At 60.3% G+C, this 21,654-nt stretch overlaps 1 protein-coding gene across 2 annotated transcripts in view; it reads right to left on the bottom strand.

The window, feature by feature from the left end:
• Nucleotides 1-1,963: 1,963 nt before the first annotated feature.
• The window catches only part of LAMC3 (laminin subunit gamma 3), a 59,006-nt gene continuing 39,315 nt past the window's right edge, over nucleotides 1,964-21,654 (bottom strand). Inside the window, exons 14-28 of one of the 2 annotated variants that reach the window (XM_080667830.1) lie at nucleotides 18,997-19,242; nucleotides 18,083-18,236; nucleotides 17,310-17,452; nucleotides 16,629-16,807; nucleotides 14,969-15,110; nucleotides 13,828-14,033; nucleotides 13,393-13,469; nucleotides 12,065-12,199; nucleotides 10,828-10,975; nucleotides 9,656-9,805; nucleotides 8,562-8,664; nucleotides 5,643-5,842; nucleotides 5,083-5,229; nucleotides 4,899-4,998; nucleotides 1,964-3,393 (exon numbers count right to left, since the gene is read on the bottom strand). In XM_080667830.1, the coding sequence (XP_080523956.1) occupies nucleotides 3,143-3,393; nucleotides 4,899-4,998; nucleotides 5,083-5,229; nucleotides 5,643-5,842; nucleotides 8,562-8,664; nucleotides 9,656-9,805; nucleotides 10,828-10,975; nucleotides 12,065-12,199; nucleotides 13,393-13,469; nucleotides 13,828-14,033; nucleotides 14,969-15,110; nucleotides 16,629-16,807; nucleotides 17,310-17,452; nucleotides 18,083-18,236; nucleotides 18,997-19,242 (2,381 nt within the window). In that variant the 3' untranslated portion in view covers nucleotides 1,964-3,142. The remainder of the gene's footprint in view (nucleotides 3,394-4,898; nucleotides 4,999-5,082; nucleotides 5,230-5,642; nucleotides 5,843-8,561; nucleotides 8,665-9,655; nucleotides 9,806-10,827; nucleotides 10,976-12,064; nucleotides 12,200-13,392; nucleotides 13,470-13,827; nucleotides 14,034-14,968; nucleotides 15,111-16,628; nucleotides 16,808-17,309; nucleotides 17,453-18,082; nucleotides 18,237-18,996; nucleotides 19,243-21,654) is intronic. The other variant, XM_080667831.1, reaches the window with a different exon arrangement.

Here is a 21,654-nt window from a genome sequence, read left to right as displayed (position 1 = left end):
GACCTTCAGGGTTTCAGGCAGGTGGCAGAGCTGGGAGGGACGCAGGCTTAGCAGTCCCCACCCTTGGTTGATGGGAGATGTCCCACCTGTAGGCCACTTAGAGCAAAGCCCCGGGAACTCACTCCCCGGGCCGGGCTCAGGTGACCAGTTGGGCTGGCTGGCCCCGGGTCAGACATTCTGCAGGGCGGGGGCCACCCCACCTTCCACTGCTCAGTTGCTGGGCTGCATTGCTGGCCAGATGTTCAACAGCTGCCACATTCCACCAAGGGCAGCCCCACCTCTGGGGCTAGAGTGTGTCTAGAACAGCAAGCATGACCGGACCCCGTGAGTCACGAGCTATCAGGCCCGAGGAACATCACTATGGAATGGAGAGGGGGCCTGCTCTCTACCCGCTGGGGATGCTGGGACTGGGCTTGGCAGATAAAGGCTTAATGCCAACCGCAGGCACCAGAAGGCTGTCAGCAGAGAAGCCGGTGGGGATGGGAGGGAGAGGGGCCTAGGGGCATCAGACCCTGTCCCAGAGGTCTTCTAAGAACCCCCATCTCATTGGCGCCACCGAACACCAGACGCCAATCGTCAAACTCACTGTAGAGCAACAGCTTCCTGGTTTTTTTGTTTTTTTTAAAATATATTTTATTAATTTTGTACAGAGAGGAAGGGAGAGGGGTAGAGAGCTAGAAACATTGATGAGAGAGAAACATCAATCAGCTGCCTCCCGCACATCCCCCACTGGGGATGTGCCCGCAACCAAGGCACATGCCCCTGACCGGAATCGAACCCGGGACCCTTCAGTCCGCAGGCCGACGCTCTATCCACTGAGCCAAACCGGTTTCGGCAACAGCTTCCTGTTTTGACCTCCCTGCCCCCTGTCTCCCTCCCAAATCTACCAGGTCAACGCCAGGTCACTGATGCCCACCACACCCCCAGGCCCCCCCCCCCCCCCCCGCCCAGCCTCGGTGGTGTGCAGGTTCTCTGCGGAGCACACCTCTCCTCGGAATGCCCTCCCCCCAGCAGGTTTGGAGTGGGCAGGGCCCAGCCCTCACTCCACAGCCAGCCGTGGATACAGAGACCCTTGTTCTGAGCAGGGGGAGGGGGACCTGGCCGAGCTGGGTCGGCCTTTCCTAGGAAGGTGGAAGCCAAGGATTTGACTTGTCACGTGTAAGCTTGGTGCCATGGAGGTGGCGGGAGCGGTGGGCATCTTCCGCCATCAAGTGCAGGACCAGCACAGAGGCGCGAGCGGAGGCAGAGACCAGGGAGAGGAACGCCCCCGTCAGCAGCCCGGGAGGCCACTCGGCTCCAGCTGCCTCAAGGCTTGGCAGCTCTTCCCCCCAGGACTCCAGGGGACCCTCCCACGTCCTTCGAACTTGAACTCCTCCTTTCTGCTTAAACCGGCTCCGCTCAGGCCTCGCTGGCCAGGAGCCCTGAGCGCTGCAGGGGCCTGCCCATGCGACCTGTGTCCGGAGGGACCCGGGGCGGCCAAGCCCTCACCTTGCCAACCCTGGGCTGTGGGCCACCCTCCTGCCTGGCAAGTTCCCCTCTCTCCCCCACCCTCTGGGACCTGCCCCGAGGCCCTCCCCGCCACCCCCCCCCCCCCCGCCCCGTCTCACTAGCCTCTCTGCTGCTGGACACTTGGTTTGGAGTTCATTTCCTGCCTTGGTGTCTTTAGACGGAACCAGAGGTCAGCTGAGGGCTCTCTGTACCCCACCCTTCAAACTCCCAGCCCCTCAACTTTGCCTGATAAGCCCCCTGGAACAGAGGGGAGAGGGCAGATGCCTGTGGTCCCAGCAAAATCCCCGCAGTGGGAAGACCCTGGCCAAGCCAGTGGGCTCAGCTTTTGCCACCTTCCTGCTGTGTGTGGGCCGGGAAGGATCCATGCACATTCTTCCTGCCACTCCCTGGGCACTGGGAGTGACACACTCTGTGTGTGTGTGTGTGTGTGTACCCACAGCCAGCACCACCGGCTAATAAGAGGTCCTTTATTTCCACGTTAAACAGAATTGAAGTGCTACTGCCTGTCCCCCTGCTGGAGGCAGGAAGAGCTGTGGGAGGGGCCTGGGCCCCCTGCGGGCACTCGGTGCCAAGGCCCTGCCATCTGTTGGAAGAGGGCTGGGGGGGGGGGGAAGGGGAGGAGCGCCAGGAGGAAATGCCAGGGAATCCTGGACAGAGGCGGGCAGGGGCCTGGCCACAGGGGGATCCCCAGCAGGACAGACTGGAAAGGCAGCCAGGCCTCCACACCCAGCAGGTGGGGCCACAGAGTCACAAGGCCGGTTTGGGAAGTGTCGATCGGTCAAAGGGCATCTGGGGTCAGTGAGGTCACAAAGGGGAGCTCCCTGCTATCTGAGCCGAGCCCCCTGACCCAGGCCCCCTCCGGCCCTTGAGGCCCAGCTCCTTGGGCAAAGCCACAGGCTGAGGGGGCTCAGGGATCCTGAGAACGAAGTGTTCCATGAAGCAATGATCCCTGCAGGGCTGGCCCCCACCCACAGGCCCAGCAGGCTGCACCATGGCCCCAGGAGTCCCGGCCTCAGGCTCCACTGCTGAGAACCCCCTAGGATCCCGTGTTTCTTGGCCTGCCTGTCCCTTGGTTGTTCAGAGCTGTGTGTGTGTGTGTGTTTGTGTGTGTGTGTGTGTGTGTGTAGGTGGTGGGGGTGGAGGGCTGCAGTGGGACAGAGGGTAACTCTGGGACTGGGGCTCTGGCTCTTGCTGAACCCACCTCAGATCTCGGCCTCCCAGGTACCCACCTGGAGGAGAGTGGCATGTTAAAGCCACAGCGTCCTTAACATAACACAACTCCCAGCATCCACCGGGTGTGCAGCACACAATACGCAGCTGTGGATTGACTGTAATACGTGTATGTGCACAGATGGACCTGCACACATGTGTGCACCACACACACAGGTATGTGTCCAAACATGTACGTGTGCACGTATGTCCGTGTTATTGACACGGAGGTGTGCGTGTTTATGTGTGCGTGGGGGGAGTGCACACCGTGGTGAAGCTGAGTGTACATGCCGGGGGAACCGGAGTGCACCCTGACTGCTGGAGCAGGGCCGCGGCACGGACTCCAGGGCTTCCCTCCGGGAGGGTCGCAGCAGCAGGCTCTGGGCACCCCTGCGGGTGTGGTGCGTGCCCTGGCCCGGAGCGCTCACTGCCAGCTGGCGCAGCTCTCGGGCAGACTCTGCAGAATGGCCTCCAAGTTCTGCTTGTCAGCTCGGACCTCGGCGAGGTCGCTCTCGAAGCTCTGGATCTGCAGCTCCTGCTGCTCAGACTCCTGTTCCAACAGCCTCAGCTTCCCCTGCAGGGACCCGGGCGGGCCCAGCCGCAGCCTCAGGCGCTCCAGGGCCCGCTGGGTCTCGTTCAGGGCCCGGGCTGGGGCTCGATGGGTGTCCAGCGCCTCTGCGGAGGGACAGAGCCTCAGCGCGGGCCAGCTCCCGGCAGCCCCAGGTGCCTGCTTGGCCCCACCGCAGGGACCCTGCCCAGCCCAGGCCTTCCAGGATTCTGACTGCCCATCATCCACCGGGAAGGCGAGGGCCTGAGAGGGCGCGGTGGTGACAGCCTGGTCTGGGGACCCCACCAAGCTCATGTGCAGACTCTGGAACGTTCCCAGATAGGTGGGCAAATGTGAATTTTTGTCGTTGGTGTTATTACTGTTGTTTAGAAAGAGGGCCTTGGGTGAATCCTGAGCCTGTCTCCTCACCTATAAAGTGGTGTGTGTGCGGTCCCATGATGCCTGCTGGCTCCAACCCGCCACGTCCACCCACCAAGAGCACACGTACAGAGACCACGTGCTGCGGGCGGGAGGGTGCAGGGCCAGGCGGGCAGTGGGGCAGGCGGGGCTACAGGCCGGGGCGGCAGGCAGCAGGCGTCTAGCCCCGGCCCTGCGCGGTTCGCTCTAATTCCTGGAGCCGCCCCAAGACTAAAAGAAGGGGGTGGGGCCAGGTGCTCACATTTGAACTGGGTGGTGACGGAGTCCACAGGCTGCCTGACCCACTTGGCCCCTGTCATTATGGGTGACAGTCACCAGGAAGACAGGGCTCAGCCAGGTGATGAGGAGGCAAGGCCTAAATGCCATCCCTCAGGATCCCACTGGGCCCCGGGCTCCCTAGCCTGGGGTTCCCTGGGCAGGAGGCTTTGTGGGAGGGGAGGCCGCGCAGGCGCTGAGCCAGGGGAAGGGAGAGGCGGAGGGGGCTGAGCTCTGCTGCTGGGCAGGCCCTGCTCTCAGCAAAGACCTGGAGAGGCCTCTGTCCTCAGGGAGGTGTGAGGGGCCTGGCCTTTGAGGAGAAGCAGAACTGGGTTATAGCCCCCATTCTGCCTGCTTATCTGAGACACCAGGGCAGGGCAGGGGCAGGGGCAGGGAAGGGGCAGGGGCAGGGGCAGGGCAGGGGCAGGGGCAGGGCAGGGCAGGGGCAGGGGCAGGGGCAGGGGCAGGGGCAGGAGCAGGGCAGGGCAGGGGCAGGGGCAGGGGCAGGGCAGGGCAGAGGCAGGGCAGGGCAGGGGCAGGGGCAGGGCAGGGGCAGGGTAGGGCAGGGGCAGGGCAGGGGCAGGGGCAGGGCAGGGGCAGGGGCAGGGGCAGGGGCAGGGTAGGGCAGGGGCAGGGCAGGGGCAGGGGCAGGGCAGGGGCAGGGGCAGGGGCAGGGCAGGGGAGGGGCAGGGCAGGGTAGGGGCAGGGGCAGGGGCAGGGCAGGGTAGGGGCAGGGGCAGGGGCAGGGCAGGGGCAGGGGCAGGGGCAGGGCAGTGTCCAGGTGGTGCTGTTCACTTCTGCATCCCCAGGTCAAGCATCATGCCAACGTGAATGAATGAGTGAGTGAATGAATGAATGAATGACAAGGACAATAGCCGGAGCAGCCCACCCTCGTAGAGCTCACAGGAAGATCCTCGAGGGGCCCCAGGGCCCTCCTTACCCAGCCTGGCAAGCAGCTGTGACAAGGCCTTGACGTCCTTCTCCAGGGAGGTGCGTGATTCCCGGATCTGCCGCTCCATCTCGCTCAGGCCGGCGCCCACCTGCAGGAGGAGGAAGGCGGAAGCGCTCGAGGGCTCCGCTGGCTCCGGGCCAGGAGGACAGGGGGACGGCCTGGGCACACATACCTGCTCCGTTTCCTCCAGCTCCTGCCTCCGTGCTCCCGAGGCCCGCACCTGCTGGGAGGCCTGTCGGAGCGTCGCCCGCGCCTGGCTGGAGAGCCGGCTGGCACGGCCGCGCGCCTTCTCCCCCTCCTTCAGCAAGGCTTTGGCGAGCTATAGCGGGGTGACAGGGCGGCAAGAGGGTGAAGAGAGCCCATCCTTTTAGAGGTAAGACCACTATGGGGATAACGCCAACAGGTGTAACAGAGCCGGCCAGAACTGGGGCCCCAATGGAAAAGGACCAGCCTGGGGGCGCAGGGAATAAGGCCAAACAGACCTGCGTGTGAGTCCCGGTTTTGTGATTTAAATTACAGAACCAGCTGGGCCTCGGGTCCTCTGCTGCCCCGGGACAGCAGCGACAGCTGTTTCTTGAGGAATCACCCACGTGACGCTCCAGAGCTCAGAGCCGGGACTCCCCGAGCCCTTAGGACGTGTGGCGTGTTCAGCCTTGCATCCAGGGACGGGGCGGGTCGGCAGGGGCGGCTCTCCCACGGGGACACCCTCGCCATCACATCGGCGTCCCTGACCTTGGCACTGTTCTTGGCCAACAGCTCGGCTTCCTCGCCCTTTTTCTGGGCGCTGGAGGAGACCGATGCCGCGTTTCCCAGCATCCTCTCCGCCTGCTTGGTCTTCTTTTTCGCATCCGCCAGGAGCCCGCCCCGGACGATGCCGGCCTTCCGCCTCAGCACAGCCTGGTCCTTGGGCCCGGGAAACTGCAGCTTCATTCCTGCGAACGCAGCCGCGGCTGTCAGGGGGGCCCGGCTCTTGGCCTGAGAGCCTGTAGATGCCTGACCGGCCGGGACCCTCAGACAACACGAGTAAAGGCCGAGATGTGTGTGACCTACTCAGGGTGCTCAGAAATGTCAGGGAGAAATGTCAGGGAAGATAAAAGAAAGCGAAGCAAGTTTCTCCATTGCAGGACTTCTCAGAGCCTTTGAGAGTCTAGCAGGGGTCCTCAAACTACGGCCCGCGGACCGGATCCGGCCCGTTCGGCTGTTCTATCCGGCCCGCAGAGCCGAAAGAGCGGAGGGTTCTCTTGCTCTCCCCTCCGCTCCTTCCCCAGCAGCAGTGTTAACATGGCAACGTCGGGAAACACAGCCGCAGCTCCTTCTTCTGAGTGGGCGGATTTATATCCCCATTCAGCAGAAGGAACAACCTCTCAATCTTCCAGAGGCTCCTTGTAATGCCCGCGGACACGTCCCCCGACATCACCCTGGGAATGCGTAGACACGTTATCGTGGTGATGTAGGGAGACACGCCCCTGGAGAGCACAGTATCAGAGCATTAGCTAAAAAGGAGACCAACAACACTGTTCCCACTGAAGTTGATGTTTTAAAGACCAAAAACCTTTCAACCCAGTCTACATTGCCATCTACATCTACATCCCGGGCATAATTTGGAAGTTGCACTAAAGAAAATGTTTAATTTACTGTTTACACATTTTGTTCTTTTCTATTTGTTTTAGTTTTAAATTATTTTATTATATTTAAGTTTAATTTGAAAGGCTTTTGTACCTTTCCTTTGTTAGGCAATTTTATTTTGCCTTTGCCATCTTCAATAGAAGGTATGTTATTGTGCTATGATTCCTCCATTTTTTGAAGTTTCAAATTATAATAATTAGTGTTTACATTCTTCTTGTTAAAATGTTTGAAATGAATAAAACTTTTGAAATAAAAAAAAAAGACTGTACCCTTTTATGTAATGATGTTTACTTTGAATTTATATTAGTTCACACAAACACTCCATCCATGCTTTTGTTCCGGCCCTCCGGTCCAGTTTAAGAACCCATTGTGGCCCTCGAGTCAAAAAGTTTGCCCACCCCTGGTCTAAGGTATGCCCCATAAGGCCTCCGAGGGAGCTGTGGCACAGGGCATTTCCGAAACCTGTTTGAACACAAACCCTCTCTTGGAGGACGATGGTGTGGGCAAGGGGCCCTGAGCACGCCCTGCGGAAGGCTGCTCCCCGTTTCATTCGGCAAAGTTCCCTTTCGGCCTGAATGCCAGCTGAGCCCAGCCAACTGGTGATAAGAGAGGGCGTCTCTGTAAAGGGCTGGGAGTGGGGAAGAGAAGCTGGGGTGAGAGGTCTGAGTGTGTCCCCGGCGGGGGTGGGGGGCGGGGGGGTGGAGGGAGGATGACGGCGCAGTGCCAGGGAGGCGCATTTCCATTTAGTGCCTGCAAGAACCTTCTTACTCTCAGAACCACCCAACAAGGAGAAGATGATACCTTGTGAGGTGGGGACGCACCATCACCAGAGCAAGCCTAGCTAAGGGTAGATGAGTCTCCTGTCTGGTGAGAGGGTTGCAACACCCTTATCATGCTCTGAAGTCCCAACATTCCATCATTATTTATCATCCAGTTTACAGTCTCCTAAACACGAATCTGAGACACGCACTCACGGCCATGCCTTTCCCAAGGGAAGCCTCCCGACCCAGGGGATGTCGGCGTACACAGGAGCCTAGAGAATAGGAGGCTCTGCCCCGTTCACCCTCTGCCCGGAGGGTCTGCGCCCTCTGGTTATGGGCAGAGGGCGGGGCTGGGGAGGGAGGCCGAGGAACCAAGGTGATGGCAGAGGCCTGACTTCTGGTCTCAGACCCTAAGAGGCATCAGGGGCCCGGAGTATGTTCCTGCCTTACCCAGCTCACAAATAAAGGGTGAGGGAGGGGGCGGAGCAAGGAGGACACCCCAGCAGCCCACGATGCAGGGGGCCACCGAGGTGAAGCGCTGTAATGCTGGCTGGTTGCTATTCAGCTCAGCTCTGCTTCAGGGATAGACAGCCCTTCCTCGCCTCGGTCTATCCATCTGTAAAATGGGAGCCCTTAGCCCAGGGATGGGCAAACTTTTTGACTCGAGAGCCACAATGGGTTCTTAAACTGGACCGGAGGGCCGGAACAAAAGCATGGATGGAGTGTTTGTGTGAACTAATATAAATTCAAAGTAAAGGAGCGGAGGGGAGAGCAAGAGAACCGGATAGAACAGCTGGATCCGGCCCGCGGGCCGTAGTTTGCCCACGGCTGCCTTAGCCTCACTTGCCTAAAGCTCAAAGCGAGACCTGGACTGGCATCAACCTACACCCCCTTCTAAAGAACTGGGTCCCTCCCCACAGCCCCAACTCCGCATTGGACCACAGCAGTCACACGTGTCCCCGGTAACGGGAGCCCTGGCCAGAGTGGACCAGACCAGGACTGATGGCGTCAGAGTCTCTCCCCACCTGGTGCGGAGGCTCTGCCTGTGGTCTGGTGAGGGATGGCCACGTGGGCGAGTCCCTGGTGAGTAACATGTGAGATGGGGAGAGACAAACAGCCCCGGGAGAGGTCCTGACAGAGGCCGCTGTCCGCTGGGTTTATGCCCACGTGACTGGACTCCTGTCCCCCGCAGCCAAGCCCGTTCAGGTGGCTGTCACGGGCATGAGTGCGGCCATGAGACTAGGGCTCAGCAAGGCGTGCGTACCTTCCAGGTCAGCCAGCAGGGTCCTCGCTCCCATGACGGTCACTGTGGCCGCCTGGACGGACGAGGAAGCCCGGGTCAGGGCGGCTCTGGCCTCATGCTGCAGCTGGAAAGGGAGGAGAGAGGCTGGCAGGTGGCGTGCAGGTGCGCTGCCTGGAGTCAGGTCAGCTGGGCAGCAAACCCCGCTAGACTGGGTCCCAAAACATCACCTACACTCTGACAGTTACGATGTTTACCAGGAATACCTGGTCTGTTTCATTACACAGATGTTAACCCTGGAATATCTCTCCCAAGAAGTTACCTGCCCTGGAAACCTGAAGGAAAACAAACGGGACAGAGAAGGGCAGGAAGGACAAGCAGTTTCTTTTCAGAATGCCACTGTGCCTCCCGGAGCAAATCTGTGTGCCATACAACTTTCACCACAGAAATCAGTGTCCTCCCCCCGCCACTAAACAAGGCCAGATAAAGAATATGGGTTTGGCCCGGCTGGCGTGGCTCAGTGGTTGAGCGTCGACCTATGAACCAGGAGGTCAGGGTTCGATTCCCGGTCGGGGCACATGCCCAGGTTGCCGGCTGGATTCCCAGTGGGTGGCGTGCAAGAGGCAGCCGATCCGTGATTCTCTCTCATCATGGATGTTTCTCTCTCTCTCCCTTTCCCTTCCTCTCTGCAATCAATAAAAATATATTTTTTTAAAAAAAGAATATGGATTTGGTGGATGAATTCCCTCATTTAACCATCCCCTTTCTGGGCTGCAAATGCTAACCTGTGTGGTTTAGCAATATACTGCTCTAGAAATATTGGGCAGGTGAACTGGTGAATGAAAGAACCAATGAATAGAACCCATCCCAGCTGTCACTAATGCTGGATAAGGGTGGTGGGCGTGGCCCCGGGTGCTGCCGTGGGTCTGTCCATCCTGCCCTCTGTCTGTCGGTCCATCCTGTCTCCTGCCCTGGCTGGCTGTGAGTTCTCTGGAGTTTTGGGGGAGGCACTGGAGGGACTCTGGTTTTTGGCCCTCCCTCCCCTGCAACCCGGCTCCCAGAACACCCCTCGGCTGCCCCGACCTCCCCCAGGTGCCTGCCCCAAAGGTCACGCCCACCTGCGTGAGGGGCTCCGCCTTGTGCAGCGCGGTGCGGGCGGTCGCCCGGAGGGCCCGGGCAGCCTCAGTGATCACGCGCTCCCTGGATGTGACCGTCTTCTCCAGGGCCTGCACCTTCCGGCTCAGGTCCCGGGTCCGGGAATTCTGAGGCTGCAGGGAGATGGAGGCTCAGGCAGGACCTGGCAGGAAGGGCCTCGGGGCAGGTCCTCTCCTGGGTGAGGGGCACCAGGGGCAGGGAGGGTGGGAGCAGGGGCATGTGGGCACAGGGAAGCAGGGGGGCGAGGGGAGGGTCAGCCCTGACTCTGGAGGCCGGATTCGCCGCCTCAGGCAAACCAGCTAACCTCCCTGACCTGCAGCTCCTTCCCCAGGTCCGCAGCCACTCAGCTGAGACCTGGGGCTGGTGCACTAGCCAATTGGGACTTTCTGGGTCTAGAGGAGCATCTCGATATCTAACAGCCTCAGCAGCACCGGGGAACCAGCGCGCAGGGCCAGACGCGTCGCTAGCTGCGTCTCTCTCCACACGCATCACTACTGGCATCACCCTTCACACACGGGGAGAAGCAAAGACCCCGTAAGCAGCCGGGCCGGTCCGTCTTGCCCATGGTTCGCCCCAAATGCATGTCTATAAGCTTAGCTTTTTTTTCAAAGTTCAGTCCCTGAGTTCAGGGTCAGCCGGGTTCCTGAGAAGATGCAATGGAGCTAATTTATCCAGTGGTGAGACGTGTGGGGTGGCAGGCACAGAGGGGACGAGGCCGACACCCACTGAGGGTCACCTGTGCATTACTGACCAATCCCCCCAACTCCCCGTGGACATGCAGCCCTCGGACGACCCCACGGGTAAGCTCCCCCTGACAGACAAGTAACTGAGGCCCAGGGAGAGACGGGCCAGGCCAAGGTCACGGCGGGAGCGGCGGAGCTGGGAGCGATCCCAAGTCGGCCTGGTGCCGTGGCTAAGGCGCTGTGATGGGGCAGAGCCCGCCTTGATATTATTATTGTAATCAGCAGCTGCCAGGTGGGCGCTCTGCCAAGCCTGCAGGAGGACTGTCTTGTTTTTTATCGACGGTTAAACATAAGCCTCGGCATCTGCCTCTCCCTGGGCCCCGCCGGCCTCCCAGCGGCCACGCTCTCCCCCGTCCCACCCCGTGCAGAACTCGGAGCACGGCCGAGCTGACCAGAGCTGCAGGGGCGGCCAGCGAGGTCAGGTGCGGGGTTGCGTCGGCGCCAACTTGCTGCACGGCGGCCAGCACCCTCTCCGCTTCGGGCAGCGCCTCTGCCACAGCTGTGCCCAGAGCCTTCCGGGCCACCTGGACCTCCTGGTACCTGAGAGGAGACAGAGTCCAGACGGCCTGAGGAACAGGGCGCAGGACCTCCCCTCCCCGTCACTGTCCCGTGCCCCTCCCCAGCCCCGGATGTTCGGAGGCCTCTCCTCGCTGCCCCTCCCTCTGTGGATGGGTACCAGCAGCTGGCCTCAGAAACTGGCCGCCACTCTGCCGATTTCGAATGAATGGAAACGGCAGTAGAAGGACCACATTCTTGTTTCTTCATTCACTCCATTCAACCACGCTTTTCTGAAGGGCTCACACTCGGGTGTCCACTTGAGAATCATACGTTTTGCAAATGTTTGGCTCCTCTGGATGGATCGTGCAGAGGAAAACGCCTGGTGCTGGGAAAGGGGCAGCGGCCCAGGCTGGGTCTTGGCTCAGCTGTGTCCTTGGGTGACCTTGGACATGGAGACCCCTGGGCTGCATGACAGCTCTGTGGCCTTTTAGCCCTGAGCTGCTATCATCAACCAATTAGAACAGCTCTCCTGTCCTGTCCAGCTGTCCACCCCACCCCGCTCCCCCCACCATGGGCACTGCTAGGGTGGATACCCCCATCTGGCTCCCTCCCATCCCTCACCCCTTCTCAGAGAGCCAGAGCCCCCACAGGAGTGGGTCACCCCAGCCATGCTGATTGGCTCAGCGCCGGCTACCTGATCTGAGCTGGACCAATCAGATTCTCCCATCTAGGAAGTCCCCTTGGGGCTCGGGCAGATCTTGGTGGGTCTCCATGGACCCTCTGACCAAGAGAGATATAAAGAGGCCACCCCAGCAGGGAAGTAGAGGCCAAGACGGAAGCTGGTGGCGGAGAAGGAGCTGTCTCGGGGATACGGGGTGGGGCTGGGGTTACTGCAGGCGAGAGGGGGTCCTCCTCATTCAGGTTGTTGTCCTTCTCTCCAGAGGCTGAGCTGCACCCCCACGCATGCCTGGGTCCCTGTGACACCAGCCATCGGGCCCAAGACCCCACATCTCCTGACCCACCCCATAGCCTGTCAGGGAAAGGAAGCCAACAGCCTCTGGCCAGGCCCCGTCGATTCCAGGAGGCAAACCAAGCCCCCCCCCACCCCCCTCAACTCCTGGGAGGGCTCACCTGTCCTCCAGCTCCCGCTGGGCCTCCACAGCCACGCTGCCCTCCGCCAGCCTCCAGAGAAGCGTGTAACTGGCGTTGGAGGCACGCAGAGCCCTCTGAGCCGTGGCCGTGATCTTGGCAGCCGTGTCCTTGTGGCTGCATGAAAATACCCAGCAACCATGGCCCAGGACTCACAAGGAAGCGGGCCTGGGCCCCAACCCACAGCCCCCACGGCCTGGGCCTCCTGCCGTCCCAGAGTACAGTGCCCTCTCTGCCTGACACGTGACAAAGACTGACAGGAAGGGGAGGCACACCCCTGTCCCCGTTACATAGCGTTTATACCGGTGGTCCTGGAAGAATGAGGAATAGCACCTGTATCACCCATAAAATCTCACCTTGGACAGTAAGTTATATGGTCACCCTAATGAAGGCAGCATAGAAGAGCGTGGTCAAGAGAGCCTGGGTTTGAATCCCGACTCTCTCGCTTGCAAGCTGTGTGTCCTTAAGCAAGTCACTTAACGTCTCTGAATCTGTTTCCTCACCTGTGGAATGGGTCTAAGGTCCCTAGAGTACCGCCAAAGGGGAAGACTGCGGCAGATTCTGGGTTTTTAGGACCTGAAGCTGCTTCTCAAAGGCAATGGATGACACAGCCCCAATGTCCGTCGATGGACGACTGGTAAACGAGATGTGTCATAGCCATACGATAGCATTACTGGGTTGTGAAAAGGAATGAAGTACTGGGCGTGCTACACCTGGGCGATCCTTGAAAGCATTCTGCTAACTGGAAGAAACCATAAGCCAAAGGCCATAGATGGTGTGATTCCCCCCTTAGGGGAAATGTGTAGAATAGGGAAATCTATAGAGACAGAAAGTAGGTTGGTGGTTGCCAGGGGCTGGGGAGGTTGACGAGAAATGGGGAGTGATCGCGAGGGCACAGGTGTGTTTTGGGGTGATGAGACGTTTTAAATGATTGTGGGGATGGTTGCACAACTCTGTGAATACACTCAAAACCACTGGATGGTGCACTTTACGCGGGTGAACGTTAGGGTGTGCGAACTGTATCGGAATAAAGCTGTTATTTTAAAAAAGACAGTGGATGCTCGGGTGCCTTCGGTCGTCCAAGGTACCGTTCACCCCATCCCTGGCATCTCGGAGGGGCTCACACCGATCCTTCCCATGGGGGTGACTTTCCCCCCACCAGGCAGCTCTGGTCCTTGTCTGACTCCACCTCCTAGTGGGGACACCTGTGGGGCTGGCCCTGGCCCTGGCACCCTTAGAAGAAGGGGGTCTGGGCTCCCTTCATAAAGTGTGGGCAGGACCTCACCAAGTCCCCAGCGCCGGGGGCTCACCTCCTGGCGAGGACACGGGCCTCTGTGGCCAGGTGGCTCCAGTTGGTGGGCTGGCCGGGGACTCGCTGAGGAACCGCCTGTAGAGAAAAGAGGAACAGAGAACTGATGGCCCATCCCTGCAGGGCAAGGGCCACGCCTGGCTGAGTTACCCGGCAGCACCAGTTCCTTCAGAAAAGCTGCTCGAAGCCAGCATCCGGGAGCAGAGCCCTCGAACGTGGACGTGCGTCATGACACCGACCACCTGCGGGCGCTCTCTGTCTGCCTGGCTGTGCCTCGCTGCCGGCACGTTATCTCACTGGGACAGTGGAAGAGGCTCTCCGTGCCTCCCATTTGGCCGAAGGGGGAACCGAGCCTCCCCAAAGGGAAAGGAGGCCTGCCCGGGGTCACCAGGCACTGAGCCCAGGCTCAGTGTGGGGAGGGCGCTCCCTGGGGTACCAGAGATGCGAGGACGGTGGCTGCCTGCAGGATCTCCTCCTCCGAGGACTCCAGTGCCACTTCCAGGTCCGCCAGCTGGATGCAGGTCTTGTCGGCTCCGGCCTGGGCACAGCGGGCACTCCTGCTCAGCGCCTGCAGCTGCTCCCGGGCAGCCTTCACAGCACCCTCGAGGCCTGTCACCTGCGCCAGGAAGGCGTCCCGGAACCCTGCAGAAAGCCCGCAATCCAGGGGGTCACAGAGCGATCAAGATTTCACACTGAAGCCCCCACCCTCGGGGGACCCCATCTGTGCCCTCTATTCTTCCTGGGCACAGCTTATTGCTAGCACCAGGCCTGAGCACCACCAGTCAGCTCCCAAGGAAGAGCCTCCCCATTTTACAGATGCAAAGGCTGAGGCCCAGGCACCCAAGGTCCCACACACAGGAAGTCAGCCGCAGACAGGGAACTGGCAGGACCCAGACCTTCTAGAGCCACGAGAAATTCCCCAACCTGGGGCAGCAGTAAAAGCGCCTCGGGTCAGCAGGGCACGTGGCAGCGGCGCTCAGAATGGGCGTTGCCGCACGCAGCTCCCTGTTCTGATCGTTAGCTTTACTAACCGTGCTCAGCTCACCTAGGTCTGCCTGCCAAGGGAGTATGGGTATTTATCCACATGAGAAATAACCCATTTGCCTTCAAGGCTCCCGCAATTTCAGTGTGTCAGGCCAAACTCCACCGGGCGTTCGTAACAGCCTTTTTTTTCATTATCTACTCACTTGTTTTCTATGCCCGGGAGATACCTGTTCAGCACCTGGGACAGCGCCTTGTGCTTACTGGGTGGAGTGAGAGCCTTAGAGAATGAACCCAGACTTAACAGTCTCCCTGAGCGACAGTCTGGGTGGGGCACGAGGGCTGGACCGATGCTACAGCAAAGAGGCTGGTATTAATGAAGTTACAACGGGGCAAGGGGCCTTGCAGGAGAGGTCCCTGGGGAGGCAGGACTGGGTCGTGGGAGGAGCCCCCAGCGGCAGGGATGCCAGGCAGGCTCTCCCAGGCAAGTGGGTTCTCCTGGGGCTGAGCTGGGAGCCCTCAGAGCACCTGAGACCTCAGTAAAGGGGGCATCTGACCAGCCAGCGAACCCCTTGCCTCCCGGCCTCCCATTATACCTTGCAGTAGGTGGTGGCCCTGGTAGCTGTCCCCCCGAGGGGCCTCTCCCTGCAGAAAGTCCATTGGTTCCCAGGGCCTTCCACAATCAGACCCCTGCAGCCACCCCTCCATCAGGGTCAGCCTGGCCTTCAGCTTGGCAGCCTGGAGGGGACAGGAAGGAGACACTGTCTGGACACCGCTCCCCGCCCCGTCCCTGACTTGTGCCCGGGATGCCCTCCCTGAGGGTCCCTGGGCCTCACAGCTAAGCACACACTAGAGCCAGGAGTCCTCAAACTTTTTAAACAGGGGGCCAGTTCACTGTCCCTCAGACCGTTGGAGGGCCGAACTATAGTTTAAAAAAAAAATGATGAACAAATTCCTATGCCCACTGCGGGCCCGGGACGAGTCGGCTGCTAAGCAGGACAGGCAGCGGCACCTGGCGGGCCGGATAAATGTCCTCGGAGGGCCGCATGTGGCCCGCGGGCCGTAGTTTGAGGACCCCTGCACTAGACCTCTGAGAACCAGCCCTACCCACCCCATGCTCGGAGCCGCCCCTTCCCTCCCCACACCCATAGCACCTGCAGGCATTCAGCCCGCCACACCTCTGTCCTGCTGAAGGAGGGGGGCTGGCAAGGGGAGCCCAGGAGACTTCCTGCCTGGCCTGCTGTATGCCCAGGACTTGGCACAGAGCAGGGGCGCCTGGGAAGTTGCTGGCTGCGCGAGGATGCTAAGCAGCGTCTCCCGGCACCGCTCTTTTAATCACCCGGACCGTATGCATTCACAGAGCACTTGCTGGGAGCCAGCTGGGGCGACTGGTGGCCCCACACCGGCTCACGTTCACCCTGTAACCACCCTAAGGGGCAGGGGTGGCAGGGCCCCAGCCCCTCCTCAATTCCACAGTCCAAACGGCTCTGAAAAACCATAAGGCCTCGCATTTCTGATTTGATGGCAAAATCGGGTTAAATAACCGTGAATTCATTTGGAAGCAAAACGGTGCTGAAGGAGGTGCCTGTGGGCGTTACTGCCCCCTCGGTGTGCATGCACATTTGGCTGTTTTCCTGCGGGTGCGCCACTGGGTTTGGTGAGGGGCTGGCCCAGGTGCCGGGGGTGGTACCTAATACTCGGCTTAGGTCACCTTTTCTGCCTACGGTACCATCTTCCTAAAGCTGGCCTCCCTGGTTTCAGGTGAGGGGTCGCAGGCCTGAACTCGCTCCGTTTTGGAGGAGAGAGACACTGAAGCAGGACTGCCAGCTGCCTGGCCATGTGACAACAGACAGGGCTGGGAGGGGCCCCGAGCTCATGCTCCCGACCCCCGCACCACACCGCCTCCCTGCTGGAAATTCTCCTTGTGCCCAGCATGGGCGTCACCCTCCTGACCCGTCCCACCAAGGGCCGTCTGTGGCCTCATTCCCGTTGAACTTGAGAAAGTGTGAGACCTGGGTGGGTGGCAAGAAAATGGGTCAAGAGCTGCTGTGCACTGAGGAGCAGGGGAAGGGCAGAGGCGGGGGCTGGCCCAGGTTGGCATGCGCCAGGGGGCTGGGTGGGCACGGGGAGGAGGCAGCTGGTGGCACTGGAGACCCTGAGAACTGTGGATGAGCGGGCAATTCCCAGTGCCCAGCCCGGAGCTGGTGCTGGCTGGGACGAACAGGAGGCGGGCGGGCCTGGGTGGGGTGGGCTCACCTCCGCCTTCACCAGGGTGTAGCAGGACGGGCACTCCTGGCATCGCGCCCTGTCTGTCGTGAGGAAGAAGTTGTCCTGGCAGCGGTCACACTTGTAGCCCACGAAGCCGGGCCTGCACACGCACGTGCTGTTCTCGTGGCATTGGGGCGAGGCAGAGCCCAGCGGGGAGCACCTGCAGGCTGCGTGGAGGGGGCGGGGGGCGCGGGGAGGGGAGAGAGGCCAGGCAGATGGCGCTGAGTGCCCTGAGAGCCATCCACACCGGAGCCCCAGCCCCTGCAGCCTTACACCTGGCTGCTCCAGACCGCCCTGGGCAGCTCAAGTACACTCCTGGGTCCTTCCCCGGAGACCGGGTCAGAGGTCAGAGGTGATGACCGAGATGCTGGCTTGTTTCTGAGTTCCCACACCTGAGGAACTGCCACGCACTCTAAGTGCACAAGCGTGGAAGCCGAGGCCCAGAGCGGTGACACACGGCCGGTCCACAGGAATGAGCAGCGGCATCTGGGACTCCAGTCCCGGCCCCTCGGCACCTCTGCTCGCGCACGGCGCGTCTGCGCATCTGCTCGGAGACCCGCCTGGGTCTGACCTCTCTCTCCCGCTGCACAGCCGCCTTCCCCGGGCCCCTTTGCCCAGAAAGCCCAGGCCACACCCTCCAGGCAGCCAGGAAGGACCCGGCTTCCTTACCCCGGCAGCCCTTGATGGAGAAGCCGAAGAAGCCCAGCTGGCACCTGTCGCAGGCCTGGCCCTCGACGCCCGGGCGGCAGGGGCACTGCCCAGTCTCGGGGTGGCACTGGTACTCCTGGGAGCCCAGCGGGTGGCACATACAGCTGTGACAGGGAAGGACCGGGTGGGAGTGAGCTCTGGGCTGCCGCTGGGGAGGGGCCTTCAGACCTCGCCCTCTGCCCACGAGGTCCCATCTCCATGTCGGCCCCTGTCCCACAGCTTCCCCTGAGCTGTGCCCTGGGAAGCAGTCCCCACACATACACGGTGGCTGTGGGGACACAGGCCTCTCGGAGACTATGCCCCTACGGAAAGTCAGGATGCACTCAGCAGCGCAAAGGCTCCGAGAAGTCACGCGAAGCAGAAATCTGTTTGCTGCACCGGCATTTCCCTGGGGCTCACTGCACCCCCAAGGCACTGCCCAAGGTGCTGCTGTGGCCAAAAAGTCACCGAGTGACGCAGTCACTGAGAAGGGAATCCGACACCAAGCCGGCCCCCTGCCCACCTGGACATCCCTTGGGGCTGCTCTTGGCCTGCCTCCTGGGCTGGCAGGGCCGTGAGTCTGACCCCCCAAGGGACTGTCCCTTTGTCCCCCTTCAGGGTAGGACACTGTGTGCCTGGCAATGGGCCTGGGACGCACATTCCAAGCCAGGCCCCTCTCTGGAGGCCCCCTGGTGCTTCCTTCCACTGCGGGGGGGACCCTAGGGGCAGTGCACCCACAGCCTCACCCCACCCACCTCCGGCAGCCCCGCCCGGGCTGGAGGTCGTAGAAGCCTGGGCTGCAGCGGCTGCAGTCCCGTCCGGTTACGTGAGGCAGGCAGGCGCACTGGCCGCTCACCGGGTGGCAGGGTCTCCGCGCGCTGACTGAGCCCCCGGGGTCGCAGCTGCAGGCTGGGGGTGGGAGCAGGAGAGGGAGTCGGGAAACCATGTAGATCATCTGCCCAGGCTCCGGGGTCCAGGAGGTGCAGGGAAGATGGGCAGCCCGTGGAGATGGCTCAGCCAGCCCAGACTCCCACGGCGCTCTGACAGGAGGCTCGAGGGCCAGGCTCCCATCTCGGCCCATTTGCTATGTACCCTTGGAGAAGGCCCTGTGAGCCTGCCCTGGCCCCGCAGGCTAGAGAGAAGGCCAGAGGCTCAGTCGTGGGTCACAGGCAGACACACCCCTGGATGCACTGTTTGGGACTCTCAACCCAGCTCTCCTGGGCCCCATAAAACAAGAGGCCAGTAGAGAGCTGACAAGTGCCACATGGGGAAAGGGACCAGGAGCAAGTTTGCAGCAAACGCTGAGCAACGCCCTGCAGCGCTCTGGAGCCTTCCCTGGGTGCTGAGCACCTCGGCCCTCTGAGCGGGGGGCACCGGGCTGCGTGCTAACCAGGACGTAGGGAGGGAAGGAAGCACGTCTCGGCCAGGAGGCACAGGTGACAGGTGCCGAGGCCATCGGGACAGTCCCCTGCGCTCCCTGTGGAGAGAGAGCTGAGCGCTAACGACCAAGGCAGGAGGAGAATCGCAGGGCAGAGCCGATCAGATCCCAAGGGAGAGCGTGGAGAAGAGCAAACCCTGTCACTTTCTGGACAAGAAACAGAGAAGGCGAGGAACCGGCCGAAGCTGCACAGCCTCGGGAGCGGCGGCTGGCCAGGCGGTGGGAACTCACACACGCACTTGTCCGCGGGCCGCGGGGCCAGCGCGCTCCCGTAGAAGCCTTCCTGACAGCGCTCGCAGCGAGCACCTGTCGTATTGAACAGGCAACGCAGGCAGTGGCCTGACAGGGGGTCGCAGTTGCCCACGGCGTTGGGGTCCACGTTCCCGCTGCACTGGCACCGCCGACAGGGCTGGGGGTCCCCAGAGAGCCCCAGCGGGTCCCCAAAGAAGCCATCGTCGCAGGTCTCGCAGCGCCGTCCTGGGGGAAGAAAAGGCCTGTGTGGTGGAGCAGGCACGAGGAAGGCCAGCCTGCCGGGTGCACAGGGGTACGGGTTGGCGGGAACCTAAGCAAGCGCCCTAGTCTCTTCGTGGGCAGAGCATGGGCTCCGGGGTCAGCTGACCTGGGGCGGGGCCTCGCTCAGCCGTCAGCTGGCTGTGCGGTCTTGGGCAAGTCACTGTGCGTCTCTGAACTCGGGGTCCCCATCTGCAAAGTGGGGCAGGACTATCGAGAGGTTTGGGGAGATCACTTGTGCAAAGCTCCTAGCACAGGGCCTGGCAGGGTAAACGGTCAACAGCAGTGGCTGACCTCTCCTGTTCCCCATCACCCAGGTCGTCATCACCGTCCTCATCAGCACCTTGGTCGTCATCTTCGCCACCACCACCATCATCATCTTGATCAATATCTTCATCATCACCCAGGAACTTCATCTTGACCAGCACCACCGTCCCTTCCTTAGCAGCAGCATCTTCATCACCATCTTGTCTCCTTCATCATCATCATCATCTTCTTCATTACCATCTTGTCCCCTTCATCACCATCATCTTCTTCATCACCATCGTGGCCCCTTCATCACATCATCATCATCTTCGTCACCATCTTGACCATCAGGCACTTCACTGTCACCATTTCATCTCCATCATCACCGTTGTCATCATCACCCATCGTCCGCATCATCGTCATCTTCATCACTGTCTTCATCATCTTCATCACTGTCTTCTTCATCATCTTCATCGTTGTCTTCTTCATCATCGTCATCTTCATCACTGTCTTCTTCATCATCGTCATCTTCATCACTGTCTTCTTCATCTTCATCTTCATCACTGTCTTCTTCATCTTCATCTTCATCTTCATCACTGTCTTCTTCATCATCTTCATCTTCATCTTCATCACTGTCTTCTTCATCATCGTCATCTTCATCACTGTCTTCCCTGTCACTCTCGGCATCATCTTCCTTGTCACCATCTGCTGTGCTGCTGCCACCCTCTTCCTCGTCCTCCTCTCACGCATGTCCCACCTGAGCTGCGGCTGCTTCCTCATTGCGGTTCCTGCTCCCTTTACCTCCCCTGCTTCCCAGGGCCCTGAACTTCCTCTGGACTGTTCATTTCCGACTCCTGCCCTGCCTCCTGGGTTTGAACTGGGGTTGCTGCCCCATCTCCCAGCCCTCGGGGTCCCTGGGAGTCTCAGAAAAGGTGGTGCCTAGGAGGCGTTTGGAGGGTTGTGACCTGGGAGGTCCACTCTGGACACAGATGGGACATAAAAGAACATCCACGTCCCCCTCTTGTATATGTCTGCAGGAGACGGACGGCTGGGGACCCACAGACCTCACGGTCCCTCAGTCCCCGGGGGTGGCGGGACGACAGGCACGCGCTCTTCCTGCCGCCTGTGTGTTACGTTCCTCTTTATGCGTTTACGGGCGGTTTCAATGGTTACAATGCCTATCACTCGTTTTATGATTTAATTAACAGCCAGTGTCACGGTGAAAGAGAGTGCCCCGTGTCCTCAGTGCTCATTGTTCAGGTGGAGTCAAGTTAACATTACTAAGGCAGGCCACCTTGAAAACGGAGAGGAGGAATACTAAGAAAGAAACGACAAAAAATGGGAAGAGAAGGGTCTGAGGGGAGCTCAGGGGAGACGCTGGTGCCTGGCCCCGGGACTCTGAAATAGACGTGAAATAAGACGGGCAGGAGGAGACAGGAGCAGTGATGAAGGCCGAGGCCCCCCAGGTAACCAGCCATTCGCTTGGACCTGGGAGGGGAACAGCTCCCAGGGCAGGAGGCCGCCGTGAGGTCCCGGAAGGGCTGCCGGCCGGGGGGGGGGGGGGGGGGCGGGGAGGGGTCAGGATGAAAACACAAAAAGAAGAAGTAAAAGAAGTTCTGGAGAAGGAAGGTGGTGGTGGTTGGACAGCAATACGAGAGTAGTTAATGCCACTGAACTGACCACTGAAAAATGCTTAAGCCCAGCTGGTGTGGCTCAGTGGTTGAGCATCGATCTATGAACCAGGAGGTCACGGTTCGAATCCATGTCAAGGCACGTGCCCGGGTTGCGGGCTTGGTCCCCAGTAGGGGGCGTGCAGGAGGCAGCTGATCCATCATTCTCTCTCATCATGGATGTTTCTAACTCGCTCTCCCTCTCCTTTCCTCTCTCTCTAAAATAAAACTAATAAAAACATATTTTTAAAAAAATGCTTAACATGGCAAATTTTACGCTACACATTCTGCCATAATTTGAAAAAATTAATAACAGAATAAACCAAAAAGGTCTTGCATTGTGCACTGAAGCGGGTGAATTGCAGGGCACGCGAGTGCTACCTCAGCAAAGCTGTCTAAAAACGCAGATGTGCAGGGCGGGCTGCGTCCGCGTGGGGATGAGGATGGGGGAGGCTGGCATTTT

The sequence above is a fragment of the Plecotus auritus genome (assembly GCF_963455305.1).
Source record: "Plecotus auritus genome assembly, chromosome: 5".
NCBI lineage: Eukaryota > Metazoa > Chordata > Mammalia > Chiroptera > Vespertilionidae > Plecotus > Plecotus auritus.
Note: the sequence above shows the minus strand (reverse complement) of the source record. Positions and strands in the feature narration are given on the sequence as shown.